The following is an 18,651-nucleotide window of genomic DNA, read 5'->3' as shown; positions in this document are numbered from 1 at the left end:
TGCTCTGGACAGTTCCTGACACAGACAGAGGTGTCAGCAGAGAGCACTGTGGTCAGACAAAAAGGAAATTAAAAAAAAAAAGAACTTCCTGTGGAGCATACAGCAGCTGATAAGTACTGGAAGGATTAAGATTTTTTTAATAGAAATAATTTACAAATCTGTTTACTTTCTGGCACCAGTTGATTAAAAAAATGTTTTCCAGAGGAGTACCCCTTTAATTAAATGGGGTTGGTTCCTGTTCCTTGCACAGCAGGTTGGCCAAAGGCATAGCAAACTTATAAGAGAGTGCAGCACTAAAACAGGGCCCCTTCATTTTCAGGATGGGTTGGGGTCCCAGAGTTCACATCATGATGCAATAGCATATCCTAGCCATATACCATCCCTATAGGATGGGAATACTATATTATTATTTTTTTTTTCACTTTATATGAACTTTTCATAAAATAGCAAATAATATTACCACTTTTTAAGAAGAAGAAAAAAGGACACAGTTTTATTCCGCTTCATTTATTTAGCATATACCAGACAGGCCTGCTTCATAGGCCTCATATCTAGATCTGAATATCCTTCACATCACATATTAAATCCATGTAGTGTCCATATAAAGTCTATTAGGTGCAGCGATATGTCATCTCATCATAGACCTCTGTACCACCCAATTGTTCATATATAACCTATTAATTTAAAGGGTTTGTAAAAATATATTTCTGCTTGTTGTAATAAAATGGCTGTGATCTGGGTTCTCCGGAGTGTAGGCTAAAGGGAAGGCCCAAGTCCAGGTCTGGGATATAAAATGCAGAACTGGCTGAGGCCTGCGTGCCCTCTTATGGCTAAAGTCCCTTAGTTTTTGTGACAGGTGATCCATCCGGCCTCAAGTCTTCACCAATGTGAGTACTGTTTAGACCCTGAGACCACCTCAAATGCAACTCTCCAACCATGAAAGGAGACAAGAAGCCTGAGAAGAATGTCAGTCCCAGTTTTTATTGTCTCATCAGTCCTTACAATCTGAAATCCAACCATTGGTTCCTTAAAGGCTTAAGTTCCCCTAAACAGGTCATAATGCCTCCGCCCGTTCCCATGGTGGGCACTCATACAAAACATCCTCGACATAACCACTGTCTATATACCACTGATCTGCTACAGGTTCCTCTTTCAACTCTTGCCAAGTTGGGTGGTGGTCAGGAGGCAGGAACCATTGGCTATCCATTATGGCAGGTTCCTGTTGGGCTACTTCCAAATGGGAAGTGTTCACGACCGAAGCGTTGACCCCGGAAGGTCCCAGATCTTCTTCCCACCACATCGATATTAAGGCTGTCTGCAGATCCAGGTCATCAAAGTTGCTTCCATTCAGATGATCATTTTCAGAAGAAAATAGGTTGTCCCCATGTCGTTCCTGTGCCCTCAGGGCTGGCAAAACAGGACTGGGCTTCTCTTGCCTCCTAAGCTGCTTGTAACTGCAAGAAGAGCGCGGGGTTTGGCGGTTATTTGGTCGCACGGACGACTGGTAAGGATGGTGGACTGCTACGTTGTTGCATCTTGGAGGGTCAAGATGAGAGGCCGGCATCCTTCTCCTTCTCAGTACTCCGTTCACAAACATATCAGCATAGCGCGGATCCATCTGCCAAAATCCACCCTTCCCAGGTTCATCTTTGCCTCTGGGGACCTTCATGAAGCATTTATTCAGAGAGAGGTTGTGACGGATGGAATTCTAAAATGGAAAAAGAATGAATAACAATAAGTTATTACATCCAAGAATCTGGTGCCGCAGTACTACAAATATATCTGAATGGTGAGAGGTAAAGCGCCGGCACAGTACTGTATAGATATAGGGGGAGATTTATCAAAACCTGTCCAGAGGAAACGTTGCTGAGTTGCCCATAGCAACCAATCAGATCACATTTTTTCAGAGGCCTTTTCAAAAATGAAAGTAGTGATCTGATTGGTTGCTATGGGCAACTCATCAACTTTTCCTCTGGACAGGTTTTTCTAAATCTCCCCCATAGTCTCCTTGACACCGAGGGGCGCTGTGTTGCAAAGATAGACAGATGTTGCGGCAGTGTCGGGGAGCGCTTACACGGAGCTGTAGTACAACATAAATAAGCAGAGAAAGGAAGGTAACGCACTCACCCAGGATTGGCCCCTTTCACACTACAGGTATCATGCGGTAAAAAAACCTCCATTATTACTCCCGGCAAAAAGTCCTGAAAACGACCGTCAAAAAATCCCATTCATGTCTATGGCATTTTTTGAACATCTTTTTGCATCAGACATGTCAGTTATTTTTGCCGGCACAAAAGACGGTGCATGCACACATTTTTGGTCTGGCAAAAAAAAAAATGGTGAAAAACCGGATGTTAAAATTTAACATTGAAGTCTATGGGAACCGGATGCTCAAAAAAAAAAAAAAATAAATAAATAAAAATCAGTTTTCATCAGTTACTGTCAGGTTTTTTAGCATCCGTTTTTTGTACTGAGCATGCTCAGTACAGCTTTACAAAAAAGGGTTAAAAACCTGATAAAAAAACACAAACTAATGTTACTGGTAATAAGTGATGAACAACATCAGCTTTTTTATAAAAAAAAAAAAACATTAAAAATAACAGATGATGGTCGTCAGTTATCATCCGTTATTACCATTGCATCCGTTTTTTTTTCCATCCGTTATTGTAAAATAATGGCAGTAAAAAAGCAGGATGATACCTGTAGTGTGAATGGGGCCATTGCCTGCTGAAAACCTTTATTCCTTCTTAGATGTCAGGAACAAGGGGTCAGGTAGGGAAGAAAAGACAAGAGCTCCGCAGAGCTTGTGGTGCGACGGTCCCGTTTAGTGGGTTACCTGCTTGGTCACGCCCCTTAGGGGTGTGACCAAGCGGGTAGCGCGCGAGACGGGACTGCCGAGCTTGTGGTGCGACGGTCCTGTTTTGCGGGTTACCTGCTTGGTCACGCCCCTTAGGTGGCGTGACCAAGCGCGTAACCCGCAAAACGGGACCACCGAGCTCGTGGTGTGACGGTCCCGTTTCGCAGGTAGCCAGCAAAACGGGACGCCGAGCTTGTGGTGCAACGGTCACGTTTTGTGGGTTGCCTGCTTGGTCATGCCCCTTAGGGGCATGACCAAGCGAGTAGCCTGCAAAACAGGACCGCCAAGCTTGTGGTGCGATGGCCCCGTTTCGCGGGTTACCCCAAGGGGCATGGCCAAGTGGGTAGCCCACGAAACGGGACCACCGAGCTCGTGGTGCGATGGTCCCGTTTCGCGAGTTACCCGCTTGGGCGTGCCCCTTAGGGGCGTGACCAAGCGGGTAACCCGCGAAATGGGACCGTCGCACCACAAGCTCAGTGGAGCTCTTGTCTTTTCTTCCCTACCTGACCCCTTGTTCCCGACTACACATGCTCCAGTAGCTAAACGCGTGGCTCCCCCATAGCTGCTGCTGCACGTTGCCTACCTCAGGTCTGGTTAATGGAGTATGATGACTGCTGAAAAGTAGATGAATGACCCCATCATCCCTGCCCTCCCCCACCCCCCACCCCTTACCTGCTCAGGTGTCCCTTACAGCCAGGACAAAGTGTCCCATTATGCAGCTGTCTCGGAGCAGGCAGGAAGCCTTCACAGGACTACAGACAGACACCTGGCATAGACCTCACCAAAGATGAGGCTGGTCATGAATAATGCAGTGTGTCATAGTCACAGGAGGATTCCCACCTCCACATGTGCAGGTCACTGATGTCCTCCCTGTACAAAACTCCTCTTATGTCCTCTACACTGAGGTCCTTTCATGTCCTGTCATGAAGAGTAGACAGACAGCTGCTGTATAGACCAAAACCTGGAAAGGGCCGGTGAAGTGGTTATCTATAGCTATTGCCTTTAGGTCATCAATATAGGTCTTAGTTATGGCCATTTCACCTTATATTTATCATCACCATCTCAATCTCATATGGGAGACACCTTACATTCCGTAACGTCGGCGCTCCGGCCAGACAAGCTGGCCGTGAGCGCTCCTCTGTCTTGTCCCCACTGCCGACGGGGCTGGGATTCGCATGGCGGGATGCGCCCGCATACGAGTTCCAGCCCGTCACTCACCACCCTGGTCTTCCGTGTTCTCAGTTCCGGCACGCACGTGCCGGAGCTCTTACATTTAAAGGGCCAGTACGCCCTTAATTAGTGAATTCACCTGCACCTTCTCTTATAAGTATCTGTTCCCCCCATAACTCCCGGCCAGATCTTTGTTGCCCTAGTGCCCTGACTGAAAGCTTCTGTGTTCCATTGTTCCTGTTTATCCGTGTACCTATTCCCTTGTTCTGTTACTGTGTCGCCTGCCTTGACCATCAGCTATCCTGACCACGTCTTGTCTGAATCCTTCCTTAAATGGGTACTCCAGTGAAAATCTTTTCTCTTTTAAATCAACTGGTGGCAGAAAGTTAAACATATTTGTAAATTACTTCTATTAAAAAATCTTAATCCTTCCAGTACTTATTAGCTGCTGAATGCTTCAGAGGAAATTCCTTTCTTTTTGGAACACTGATGACGTCACGAGCACAGTGCTCTCTGCTGACATCTCTGTCCATTTTAGCAACCATGCATAGCAGATGTATGCTAATGGCAGCATGGTGGCTCAGTGGTTAGCACTGCTGCCTTACAGTGCTGGGGACTTGGGTCCAAATCCCACTAAGGACAACAATGAATAAAGTATTATTATTATTATTTTAATAACGTCAGCAGAGAGAACTGTGCTCGTGATGTCATCAGAGAGCATTCCAAAAAGAAAAGAATTTCCTCTGTAGTATTCAGCAGCTAATAAATACAGGAAGGATTAAGATTTTTTAATAGAAGTAATTTACAAATATGTTTAACTTTCTGCCACCAGTTGAAAAAGGTTTTCACCGGAGTACCCCTTTAACACTCTTCATCCCAGCAACCTGTGTGGATGGGTCATGCCAGGGGTAGCAACCTGGGTGCCGCCTGCCGCAGCAAGACCATCCCGCTTTACAGTGGGCTCTGGTGAAAACCAGCGTCAACTTAGACTCCGCTCCCTGACACAGCTCACGTTATAATCCACACAGGCCGTGACCCTTACACATTCATCTTCTCATATACACATATAGTATAGAATAGTGCTTCTCTAGATTGCTCCTGAGGTTCTTGAAACAGGACATGTCTAGAAAGTCCTTAAGGGACCTGTTGGTGGAATTTTAGGTTTGAGAAACACAAATATAAACCATACCACATGGCTCCATGTTGAGACGCTAAAGCTATCTGCTATGAGGGCAGGGGAAAACCGCTAGTTATGGACTATATGACTGATGTTTGGAGGCAGCAGATATGGGACACCTTCCTGACTAACATTTGACCCTTTGCCACATGCCCAATGTCATGTATCCACATCACCCAACTACAATAGGCTTTCTCATATAGTTCAATAGGCTTTGATACTTAAAGCTTAAACTTATATCATGAATGTTCCAAACTGGGCACCTCCAGCATTATCCAGTCCTGTATCCCAGCAGTCCTTGTCTTACACCACCTTTGATGACCACAATTTGGTCAATTTCCATCTCTATTGACGGTTAATGTAATAGTTTCACTGAAGCCAAGGAGGGTTCAGAGGAAGGTCTTGGTGGTAGGTACATGGTAGTTTGGGCCCTTTTATACATTTTCTATTGGGGGTCCATGAGCTTTATTTTGCTCCTAAATGAGACCTCATCCTAAAGGTGCTTTCAAAACCGGTGTTCTTCCCCTTTGGCTCATGTCCCGGTTTTTAGGACTGAACAGATCTTACCTGCCAGCTTGGGTCAGCATGCCTATAGTAACAGAAGTTCTGTGTGATCCAGTTGTATATGGCAGACAGGGTGAGTTTCCTCTGCTGGCTGGCCTCCATTGCCATACATATGAGGGTGGCATAGGAATATGGCGGTTTAACATTAGGATTTGTTCTATAATCCACTTCCTGGATAGGATTTGGTACAGACGAAGGCAAAGAAGGCCAGGCATTGGATCCCATGGTGGATCTCTGTTTCCCTGTACGAGGAGCCTGGCAGGAGGCCGTATCTCCAGCCGGAGGGCTGCATGGACCTTGGGTCTTGTTTGTTGCGGGAGGGCAAGATATAGCAAAAGAGGATAAGTCTGAGCTACAAATGGAAAAGTCTTGAAGCCATTGTAGGTTGGTTAAGCTGTCATCTTCTCGAATATTGTCCTTCTCCATGTGCGAAGCCTGGAGACTGGAAGAAAGGACAGGCATGGTCCTCTGGAAAAGGCCAATGGCAGATCTGTAAGAAAGTCGTCACAGTTATTCGGCTTATAAGACATAGCTGGCGGCATACGGCACATGACAATCCAAGTCCATCTTGATCCTTGTTGTTCCTTATTGCTCTGCTTGTGTTGCTATCACTGTGGAATACCTCCTTAGAGACACAGCAATCTTCTCCAACCTGAAGGTCTCCAGCTAATTCCGAACTACAACTCCCATCATGCCAGGTATGGTGGGGCTTGTGGTTTGCCAAATACTGGAGAGCCCCAGGTTGGTGAACACCGACATACAGCAACTCCCATCATAATTACTGCTATAACTAGTAAGTATGATTAATGACAATTCCTTGCATAGATGCTCAGGCAGCTAAACCCCAGGACTGCAGCTTATATGCTTGGATACTTCTGGATGTTCCTTTATTCTTTTTTACGGATCATTGCATAATATGACAGCTGACCATGTAATGTTTGAGAATATTTCTTTAGTTACAGACATTATAGCTCATTTTATACCATAGATGAAAAAAAAATAATAATAGCTACAACTACAGATTATGTTGGAGTTTAATCAGGTGACAACCAATAGAAATGTTAATGGCGAAAGTTTATTGAAAAAGCTTGGTTAACCACTTAGTCATCACTACAATTCATGCAAGAAATTACAATTATACATAGCATAACAGTACAATATACAGCACAAGTTCCCTACACTATACCACATGCTGCACTAACATTCCGCTCCATCACTCATTTTTGAAGTTTACTCAATGGGATGTAATGCATTAAAGGGATTATCCAGGAAAAAACTTTTTATTATATATTGACTGGCTCCAGAAAGTTAAACAGGTTTGTAAATTATTTCTATTAAAATAAATCTTAATCCTTTCAGTACTAATGAGCTGCTGGAGTTGAGTTGTTCTTTTCTAAGTGCTCTCTGATGACACCTGTCTCAGGAACTGTCCAGAGTAGAAGCAAATCCCCATAGCAAACCTCTTCTACTCTGTGCAGTTCCCGAGACAAGCAGAGATGTCAGCAGAGAGCACTGTTGCCAGACAGAAAAGAACAACTCAACTTCAGCAGCTGATAATTATTGGAAGGATTAAGATTTTTTAATAGAAGTAATTTACATATCTGTGGTGGCGCTGCAGTGGAGTTAAACCCTTGCAGCCAGGTTCCCCTGCAGATTATGGTTAATTGTTGTGGGTCCCAGTAGCGGGAAACCCTATGATCATATAATTTTTCGACCCCTTTAATGGAGTTATCCCGATATTATAAGTTATCACCTATCTATAGGATAGGAGATAACTAGCTATACGGTGGGGTTTGGGGGGGGGGGGTCTGACTTTTCTTTTTCTTTTTTTTTTAAATCAACTGGTGCCAGAAAGTTAAACAGATTTGTAAAATACATCTATTAAAAAAACTTAATCCTTCAAGAATTTATTAGCTGCTGAATACTACAGAGGAAATGATTTTCTTTTTGGAACACAGAGCTCTCTGCTGACATCACGAGCACAGTGCTCTCTGCTGACATCTCTGTCCATTTTAGGAACTGTCCAGATCAGCCTATGTTTGCTATGGGGATTTTCTCCTACTCTGGACAGTTCTTAAAATGGACAGAGATGTCAGCAGAGAGCACTGTGCTCGTGATGTCAGCAGAGAGTACTGTGTTCCAAAAAGAAAAGAATTTCCTCTGTAGTATTCAGCATCTAATAAGTGCTGGAAGGATTAAGATTTTTTAATAGAAGTAAATTACAAATCTGTTTAACTTTCTGGCACCAGTTGATTAAAAAAAATATATTGTTTTCCACCTGGGTACCCCTTTAATGGTTGTGGCTTCCCTTCCAACCTGAATAAGAAGAATATGAAAAATTTGGGAGTGATATTCCCAATTAAAAAAAAAATGATTCCACTATGTTACCTCAGGTCGTTGACTACATCATTTATGACTGGATGGGAATTACTAATATGAGAATATCGACTCATCATATCTCTACAGGGTCACCAATCTATAGGATGACATCTATTCGATGCCACGTACACCCAGGTTGGTTTGCAGGCCTCTCCGAAGCCTCCGCCACCTCTTGTTTGCCGTCCGCTCTCCATTTAGCTGCCTCCTTCCCTAATGACAGTAAATATAGCTGGATAATTTCCCGCAGCGGGCACAGTCACAGCAGCGCCACCTCCCCCAAGACCTCACCCCAGAGACTGTTTGTTCACTCGTGCTCAGAACAAATAGCGCTTGTTCCAGCAAAACGTGCGTGTGTCTGGGTCACCGAGGGAGTGCCGCCACATAGTCACACCGCAGCAACCCTTTCATGGCCTGTAATGAGCATTCAGCTTATACTAAATCATAATGAAGGCATAACCTATGGAAAGGCCGGGTTCACATCAAGTTTTTTGCCATACTGTTGTCAATCAGTTTTTCTAAAGAAAACCGTATGGCGAAAAAACAGATGGAACCTTATGGGAAAAAGTAAACCGTATGTGTTTTAAAACCGTATACTGTTTTTAAAAGTGCATACAGTTCCGTCCGTTTTTATAAAAAAAACATACGTTTTTGAAAATTCTGTCCATTTTTAATGGGAGGGGTGTTGGGTGGGGACTTTAGGATGCAAATGCGCATGTCCAAAGTAAAAACCGTATACGGTTTCCTGTATGGAACCGTATACATGTGCGTTTCCCATTGACGTCCATGTTTAAACAAAAACATATGCGGTTGTTGTACGGTTTTTAAACTGGAGACAAAACCATGGTCAGCCACGGTTTTGAGTACGGGAAAATAGCATCCGGTTTTCAATTATTTGTCTATGTATACAGTTTTCAATACGGTTCCATACGTTTTCAATAATGAAAATGTATACGGGAAACGTACTTGAAAAACGTGGTGTGAACCCGGCCTAACCCACAGTCAATGGTTGGTAAAGCTTCCATACAGGCCTCATCCGGGCCTAAAATATTGAGCAAAGGGACTGTACAAGATTTAAGGGGGTATTCCAGGAAAAAACTTTTTTTATTTATTTATTTTTTTAGATCAACTGGCTCCAGAAAGTTAAACAGATTTGTAAATTACTTCGATTAATCTTAATCCTTCCAATAGTTATCAGCTGTTGAAGTTGAGTTTTTCTCTTCTGTCTGACAACAGTGCCGTCTGCTGACACCTCTGTCTGTCTCAGGAACTGTCCAGAGCAGGAGTGGTTTGCTATGGGGATTTGCTCCTGCTCTGGACAGTTCCCGAGACACGTGTCATCACAGAGCAGTGAGGGTGCGTTCACACTGCGGAATTCAGCTAATTCAGCGAGCGGAGATTCCGTCTGGGGGCCGCCGCCGAAAATACTTCGGCGCTAGGGCCGTGGGGCACTGAGCCATCACCATTGACGGCTATAAAGTGCTCGCGGACTCCGCGCAAAGAATAAACATGTTCTTTCTTTGCCCGTACAGTTTCAGCGGCGGAATTGCCCGCCGCCGAATTTCCGCAGTGTGAACGGGTCTCACGGAGACCCATTCACACTAATGTTAAGTTCACACCGCCGAATTCCGCGGGCATTCCGTAGTGTGAACGTACCCTTAGACAGAAAAGAACAACTCAACTTCAGCAGCTGATAAGTACTGGAAGGATTGAGATTTTTTAATAGGAGTAAGTAATTTACAAATCAGTTTAACTTACTGGAGCCAGTCGACATATATGTTTTTTCCTGGATAACCCCTTTAATTCTTCTTAATTCTCAAGATTAAATTATACGTATTACGTTAATATAATAAAATCTGCAATTTTGTCTAATCTTTATCTTGGTTTATAAACTACCTATGATATTCACTAAATGCATAACATATACTACATATAATACACTATATATACCTAGCACATATACTTCAATATAAAACATATACTACATACAAGTACTATAAATAGCAGTTATACTAAATATACAGCATACTTTTACCAAATATACACTACATTTAACATATACTACATATAATACACTATATATACCCAGCACATATACTTCAATATAAAACATATACTACATACATGTACTATAAATAGCACTTATACTAAATATACAGCATCCTTTTACCAAATATACACTACATTTAACATATACTACATATAGCACATACTCTGCATACATATACCATGTGAACTAATGCAAAGAAAAGGAGGGATGGATGTGGCACAGTGTGTGACTTTTCCAAGTCAGTGGGTGCTCTGTCTTCAAAGGTCTGAACACGGTCAAAATTCCAATAAATGAAAAAGATGAAAGATGGCGCTCCAAAAACTGTTTTTCAAACAGGTGGTAGGTTTATTCACCCATACAATACAAGTGATGCGACGTTTCGACCTCGGTCGAAACGTCGCATCACTTGTATTGTATGGGTGAATAAACCTACCACCTGTTTGAGAAACAGTTTTTGGAGCGCCATCTTTCATCTTCTTCCTTTACCATGTAAACTATACGTACCACATTATTTACTACATTCATATACCACATGTACTAGACATAACACATATACTATATACAGTACATATACCACTTGTACTATACCAACCAACATATAACATATATGCTATACATACCCCTTACAGTACTTATAACACACAGGGGGAGATTTATCAAAACTTGTGCAAAGGAAAAATTGCCCAGTTGCCCATAGCAACCAATCAGATCGCTGCTTTCACTTGCTAAAAATGAAATGATTGGTTGCTATGGGCAACTGGGCAACTTTTCCTCTGGACAGGATTTGCTAAATCTACCCCATACAGTATACTACATAAAGCTCACCAATCACTAGGGGGCACCTTAACTAGGGGACGTCTTACCACCAACGACCTCCCTAAGGCCGGGTTCACACCACGTTTTTGCAATTCAGTTCCCGTATATGTTTTCAGTTTGAAAACCGCACAGAACCGTATTGAAAACCATATGCATTGACTCTCCATTGAAAACCGTATGCCAAAAGAGGCATAAGGTTGTGTCCGTTTTGCATCCTGTACGGTTTTGTCAGTTTTTTTCCCTGTACCCAAAACCGTAGCCTACCACGGTTTTTGGTCCGGGTGAAAAAAAACGTATTGAAACTTATACTTTACGGGAGTCAATGGGAACCGTACAGAACTGTATGTGCGTACGGTTCCATCCGGTTTGCACCATACGGTTTTTGACTTTGCACAGTTTTTTTTCTTGGAATTTCAATCAAACAAGTGAAACTTTATTCTTAATGGAATGAAAAGTTAAAAACCTGATAGGGGTTTGAACCCAGTGTGGTGTGAACCCAGCCTAACTATAAGTCCCCAAAAGCTAGGAGATACTTTACCACCAACTGCCTTCCTTTCTGTACCTCACCAACCACTAGAGGGCGCCTCACCAACTGCCTCCTTAGCTTTGCCTCACTAACCAATAGAGGGTGTCTCACTAACAACTGCCTTCCTAGCTCTGCCTCACCAACCACTAGAGGGCGCCTCACCAACTGCCTCCCTAGCTATGCATCTTACCTACTAGGGGGCATCTTACCACCAACTGCTTCCCAACATCTAGGAGGTTATTGAAAGAGCTTTATTGTTTGTTCATTTATTACGTCACACAATAAATGACACCAAGCATGACAGTACAATACATCGCACAGCATGCTACACCAACACTCCGCTCAATCATGAAAGAGAAAAACACCAACATTGAAAAGGGGGTGCCTTACCAACAGCTAGGGGGCGCCAACTGCATCCCTACCTGTACCTTATTAACAACATGTGGGCACTTTATCAACAAAAGACGTATGCGGTTGCAGCACGATTTTGTCTCTGGTTTAAAAACCGTACTGCAACTGCATACGTTTTTTTTAAAACATGGACGTCAATGGGAAACGCACATGTATACGGTTCCACACGGGAAAAACGTATACGTTTTTACTTTGCACATGCGCATTTGAAGCCTAAAGTCACCACCCAAGACCCCTCCCATTAAAAATGGACAAAATTTTCAAAAACGTATGGGTTTTTTTTTCTATAAAAACTGACGGAACTGAATGCAGTATACGGTTTAAAAACGCATACAGTTTACTTTTTCCCATACTGTTCCATCCGTTTTTTTTGCCATACGGTTTTCTTTAGAAAAACGGATAGAAAACAGTATGGCAAAAACGTGATGTGAACCCAGCCTTACCAATAACTGCTTCCCTAGCTGTACCTCCCCAACCACTAGGGGGCGCTTTACCATCAACTACCTCTCTGAATACGCCTCATCAACATTTGCCCCCCCTTGCTGTGCCTCACCAACAGCTGGGGGCACCTACAGTGTAATATGATAACATGACTATTTGCGATACAGATGTAGCAGAGCTGAGTGCGTCCTGCGCATTATTATTAGAACTTCTCTTGTCAGCGCATTGCGATGAATCTGTGGTAAGGCTGGAGGTTTTACCTACATTCCTATATATAACCCTGAGAAAAACCTCTCCATATCACGATTATTTGCGCCAAATTACCCGCTAAACCCCACGTACATCTGTACGCTGCGACTAGAGATGAGCGAACTTACAGTAAATTCGATTCGTCACGAACTTCTCGGCTCGGCAGTTGATTACTTTTCCTGCATAAATTAGTTCATCCTTCAGGTGCTCCCGTGGGCTGGAAAAGGTGGATCCAGTCCTAGGAGACTCTTTCCTAGGACTGTATCAACCTTTTCCAGTCCACCGGAGCACCGGAAAGCTGAACTAATTTATGCAGGAAAAGTCATCAACTGCCGAGCTGAGAAGTTCGTGACGAATCGAATTTACTGTACGTTCGCTCATCTCTAGCTGCGACAATATGACAAATATGATCAAATCATGCACCTGGTACCCTGCCCAGGCAGAATAATGGGGATGGTCATGTGACCTGATACCCCTCTAGAGCCCGTGTCCTGAAGCGGTGCGCCATTGTCTGGTCTTCCCTGTAGCAGCTGACGTGCAGGAGATGGTGCTCCCCTGGGATTTGTGTGACAGATCGGATCACCTGGCAATTCGATCAGGATGCAGTAAACAGGTGTCCCCGCCCCCTGCACCTCTGATATGTCTCCCCCAAATATATATATACATATATATATATTTGGGGGAGACATATCGCTATTTATATATATATATATATATATATATATATATATATATATATATTTATATATATATATATATATTTATTTGGGGAGACACATCAGTATATATATATATATTTGGGGGAGACATATCGCTATTTATATATATATATATATATATATATATATATATATATTTATATATATATATATTTATTTGGGGAGACACATCAGTATATATATATATATATATATATATATATATTTTTTTTTATTGCATAACTTACCTTACCCTATAACAGAGCTATAATACTTATGCACCTATGTAGCAGAGCTGAATTTGTCGCATCATTTGCGCAGGGTGCCCTGTATCTTGCCATCACTAGTAGGTCCTATCATAGTGGCATCAAAACTGTCAGTTGCAAAACTACAACTCCCAGCATGTCCGGACAGCCTTCGGCTGTCCGGGCATGCTAGGAGTTGTAGTTTTGCAACAGCTGGAGGTCCGCAGTTTGTAGACCACTGTCCTATTAGCAAGCCATGCTGAGATCTGTAGTTCACATTCCACGTTGAATTGCACTATAAGGTCTCCATATAAATTAGGATGCGACTATATAAAAGTATAGGACGATCTTACCTCGGGGAGGGATTAGCAGGTCGGGGCTGATGTTCTCTGATAAATGATCCCACCGAACAGTGATCTGCCAGCTCTGCCACCTTACCTCCCCAGGGAGCTCAGCCCTTTAAACAGAACTCTGACATCCGATTGGTCGCTGGTTGCCAAGTACCCTGGGCCAGCATCGTCCAATGAGATCGCAGAGATTCTCAACCGTTTCAAGGTATTGTCTACAAACCCCTCCTCTGTGGCTGGGGCAGGAGAGCAGCCGTGTGTGTCCTCTGCAGATGGAGTGTGACCAAAGTTTATATATATATATATATATATATATATATATATATATATATATACACTGATATATACTGATATATATATATATATATATACTGATATATATACTGAGATATATATATATACTGATATATATATATACATATATATAATACACTGATATATACTGATATATATATATATATATACTGATATATATACTGAGATATATATATATATACTGATATATATATATATATATATACATATATATAATACACTGATATATACTGATATATATATATATACTGACATATATATATATGTATATATATACACACATATACTGATATATATACTGATATATACATATATATATATATATATATATATACACTGATATATACATACACTGATATATATACATATATATATATATATATACACTGATATATACATACACTGATATATACTGATAGATATATATATATATATATACTGATATATATATACTGATATATACATATATATATATACACTGACATATATATATATATATATATATGTATATATATACACACATACTGATATATATACTGATATATACATACACTGATATATACATATATATATATATATATATATACTGAGATATATATATATATATATATATACTTCAGGAGGGAGGACTTGATAAAGGGAAGAATCCCGAAAGCTTCTCTACAAAATTCTGTTCTGTCCAATAAAAAAAGGTATTACAAGATACTGCAACATTTTTTTGATTTGCATCTCTCTATCTATCTATCCTGATATATATACATATACATATACATATATATATATATATATATATATATACACACACACACACACACACACTGATAAATCTATCTATATATACTGATATATATATACACTGATATCTATATATACTGATATATTTATACATTGATATATCTTTGTATATATATATATATATATATATATATATATATATATATATATATATACATGATGCAAGCAATCACTGCATATGCACAGTCACCCCTAGATGCCATAATGGATAAGGGCAATATCACGATAAAAAAAAAGACACCATTTGGGTTTAGCATTGGCAATTTTTCTGGTTCCCCCCCCCTCCCCCTCGACTTCTTTAATAGGGTCACATGATGGAAGAAAAACGCCATAATAAAGCAAGAAAAAAACAAGTTGAAACATAGTCAAAGAATAGAAAAAAATGAACAAAAAAAACCCATTAGGCTACGTTCACACGGGCGGATTTATTTGCGAGTTTCCCACTGGCTCTTCTCGGCTGTCCGCAGCAGATTTTCCACAGCGGAAATTACGCTGCGGAAAATCTGTTGCGGACAGCCGAGAAGAGCCCGTCCCCTTTCAAATACGCAGCGGGAAACATGCAAATAAGTCCGCCCGTGTGAACGTAGCCTCAAACCCCCATTGAGTATTTCTTGCTGTTTTTTTCTTTCTATAGAAGTCTATGGGAGACACAAGAAAGCAGGATTCACAAAAAAAGGCAACTGTGTCAGCTTGAGAGAATGAAAAACGCTATGTGGGTCTGGCGATTCTTATTTTCCTATTGACTCCCAGCTAAAATTTGACTCCAGAATATTTTGTTCAAGGGCAAAAACGAAGTGTGACAAATGGGGCATTTGTTTTGGTGTTTTTGCAAAATAATAATAAATAAACAAACAAGTATAAACTCCAATTCCATGCAACTATTGTGTGGCGTTCCCAACCCTCCGCCAAAATTGTGAGTTTTATTATAGGCGTTTTTTCTTTGGCGCTTTATACCCTGTGTTTTTTTTTTTACTCTAGGAATTCAATTGAAGAATTTGGAGAAAAAATTATGCAAGAATTAACACTAATTGAAATCCACATTACAATTGTTTTGTAATTTTTTTCTATAGAAAAATGCCATACCCTGAGCCTAAAAATCATCTGAAAAGGGTGAATAAAGGCCAAAAGAAGAAATTCCACGAGCTTTAAAGGAGTAATCCTGGAAAAGAAAAACAGAGCCAACTTTTTTCAAAGACAGAACCACACCTGTCCTCAGGTTGTGTGTGGTATTGCAACTTGGCTCCATTCATTTGAGTGGTATTGAGCTGCAATACCACACACAGCCTGAAGACAGTGGTGGCGCTGCTTTTGAAGGAAATCAGCTCAGTTTTTCTAATTCTTTAAGGGTGAGCAAAAAACAAAAGAAAAACTAGGTTTGACAATATTGGCAAACCTAGGATAGTGGTCTCCAAATGGTGGTCCTGTTGCAAAACTACAACTCCCAGCATGCCCGGACAGCCAATGGCTGCATTTGTCCCTGGCCCCATTGGTACCCTCCAGTTGTTGGTGAGGCACAGCTAGAGGGGCATTGGTCCCTGTCCCAATTGGTGCCCCTAGTTGTTGGTGAGGCACAGCTAGAGAGGCATTGGTCCCTGTCCCCATTGGCAACCCCTAGTTGTTATTGAGGCATAGCTAGAGAGGCATTGGCACTGTCCTCATTGGTATCCTCTAATTGTTGGTGAGGCACATCTAGAGAGGCATTGGTCCCTGTCCCCATTGATACCTTCTAGTTGTTGGTGAGGCACATCTAGAGAGGCATTGGTCCCTGTCCCCATTGGTGCCCCTTAGTTGTTAGTGAGGTACAGCTAGAATGGCATTGGTCCCTGCCCCCATTAGTACCCCCTAGTTGTTGGTGAGGCACAGCTAGAAAGGCATTGGTTTATGTACCCATCGGTGCCCCCTAATGGTTGATGACGAACACATAGAAAGGCATTGGTCACTTTCCTCATTGGAGCCCTCTAGTTGTTGTTGAGGCACGGCTAAAGACTCATTGGTCCCTGTCCTCATTGGTGCCCCCTAGTTGTTGTTGAGGCACATCTAGAGAAGCATTGGTTCCTGTCCATATTGGAGCCCCCTAGTTGTTGGAAAAGCACGTTAGAAAGGCATTGGTTCCTGTACCCATTGACGCCCCCTAATGGTTGGTAAAGCACACAGAGAAAGGCACTGGTCACTTTCCTCATTGGTGCTCCTAGTTGTTGGTGAGGCACATCTAGAGAGGCATTGGTCCCTGCCCCCAGTAGTACCCCCTAGTTGTTGGTGAGGCACAGCTAGAAAGGCATTGGTTCCTGTACCCATTGACGCCCCCTAATGGTTGGTAAAGCACACAGAGAAAGGAACTGGTCACTTTCCTCATTGGTGATCCTAGTTGTTGGTGAGGCACATTTAGAGAGGCATTGGTCCCTGCCCCCACTGGTGCCCCTTAGTTGTTAGTGAGGCACAGCTAGAATGGCATTGGTCCCTGCCCCCACTGGTGCCCCTTAGTTGTTAGTGAGGCACAGCTAGAATGGCATTGGTCCCTGCCCCCATTAGTACCCCCTAGTTGTTGGTGAGGCACAGCTAGAATGGCATTGGTCCCTGCCCCCATTAGTACCCCCTAGTTGTTGGTGAGGCACAGCTAGAATGGCATTGGTTCCTGTACCCATCGGTGCCCCCTAATGGTTGGTAAAGCACACAGATAAAGGCACTGGTCACTTTCCTCATCGGTGATCCTAGTTGTTGTTGAGGCACGGCTAGAGACCCACTGGTCCCGGTCCTCATTGGCACCCCATCGCTTTTGGCAAGACACGTTGATACTGATAACATTCAAAACATACTGTGTGGGAGGACCTGGAAGAAACCCACACAAACATAGGGAGAACATACAAACTCACTGCAGATATTGTCCATGGTGGGATTTGAACCTAGGACCTATGAGCCCACCCTGTTTTTATCACTTTCCTGTCAGATCTGATATAAAAGTAAGCCATGATACCAGTGTGAAGAGAGCCCAGTATACATGATGACTGGTGACTCTGGTCTTCAATGACCTTTCTGTGTATGGTGGGGGTGGGAGGACATGAGTAGCGGTAGTACGTGTGGTGACTCAATGACCCCCTCCACTCTGTACCCTGACATTTTATAACCCATGGCGGGGAGGGCAGTTTATAGCTGTCTGGTTATTTATTGCACTGTGGTAGTGTCCTGGTTTTTATGTTCCTGAGGCGTTTCCCGCCATTTTGTATTGTGCTCAGGTCCTCCCCCCTTTTTGTTTTTGTGTTGTGAGTTTCATGAGAACATCCAGATACCCCTGTATTCAGCATCGGCACCAGATACATAACAAAGGGTGACTAGAAAATACCACCAAGCTTTCTTTGTGCCCTGAACAGTACGGCACGGCTGATGTTCAGGAATCTGGGAAAGCTGGGTGGGATCTCTAACGCCAGAAAGAGATAGAACTAGCAGATTTGTGAATGCAATTGGTCAATGCTTTCAACTGCAATACAGTCTGTAATCTATAGCAATGCTTTAGGACTGTGTTTCCCAGACAGGGTGCCTCCAGCTGTTGCAAAACTAGAACTCCCAGCATGCCCGGACAGCCAAAGGCTGTCTTCTGTCTTCATAGACTTCTATGGAAG

General features: G+C 42.4%; 1 protein-coding gene across 7 annotated transcripts; it reads right to left on the bottom strand.

The window, feature by feature from the left end:
• Positions 1 to 960: 960 nt before the first annotated feature.
• On the bottom strand, positions 961 to 14,151 carry LOC130284140 (forkhead box protein J1.2-like). Of its 7 annotated transcripts, none has more exons than XM_056534181.1 (3): positions 13,934 to 14,151; positions 5,772 to 6,258; positions 961 to 1,708 (listed from the first exon to the last, which is right to left on the bottom strand). In XM_056534181.1, exons 2-3 carry the CDS (start codon positions 6,228 to 6,230, stop codon positions 1,055 to 1,057), a joined length of 1,113 nt encoding a protein of 370 aa, XP_056390156.1. In that variant the 5' UTR covers positions 6,231 to 6,258; positions 13,934 to 14,151; the 3' UTR covers positions 961 to 1,054. The 7 variants fall into 7 exon arrangements, with proteins under 7 accessions (XP_056390156.1, XP_056390154.1, XP_056390155.1 ...); XM_056534179.1 differs by lacking the exon at positions 13,934 to 14,151 and adding an exon at positions 13,618 to 13,736; XM_056534180.1 differs by lacking the exon at positions 13,934 to 14,151 and adding an exon at positions 11,727 to 11,829.
• Between the last annotated feature and the right edge of the window lie 4,500 nt (positions 14,152 to 18,651).

Source organism: Hyla sarda, chromosome 8 (assembly GCF_029499605.1).
Source record: "Hyla sarda isolate aHylSar1 chromosome 8, aHylSar1.hap1, whole genome shotgun sequence".
Taxonomy (NCBI): domain Eukaryota; kingdom Metazoa; phylum Chordata; class Amphibia; order Anura; family Hylidae; genus Hyla; species Hyla sarda.
The sequence above is the reverse complement of the archived record's forward strand: the minus strand, read 5'-3'. Positions and strand labels throughout refer to the sequence as shown.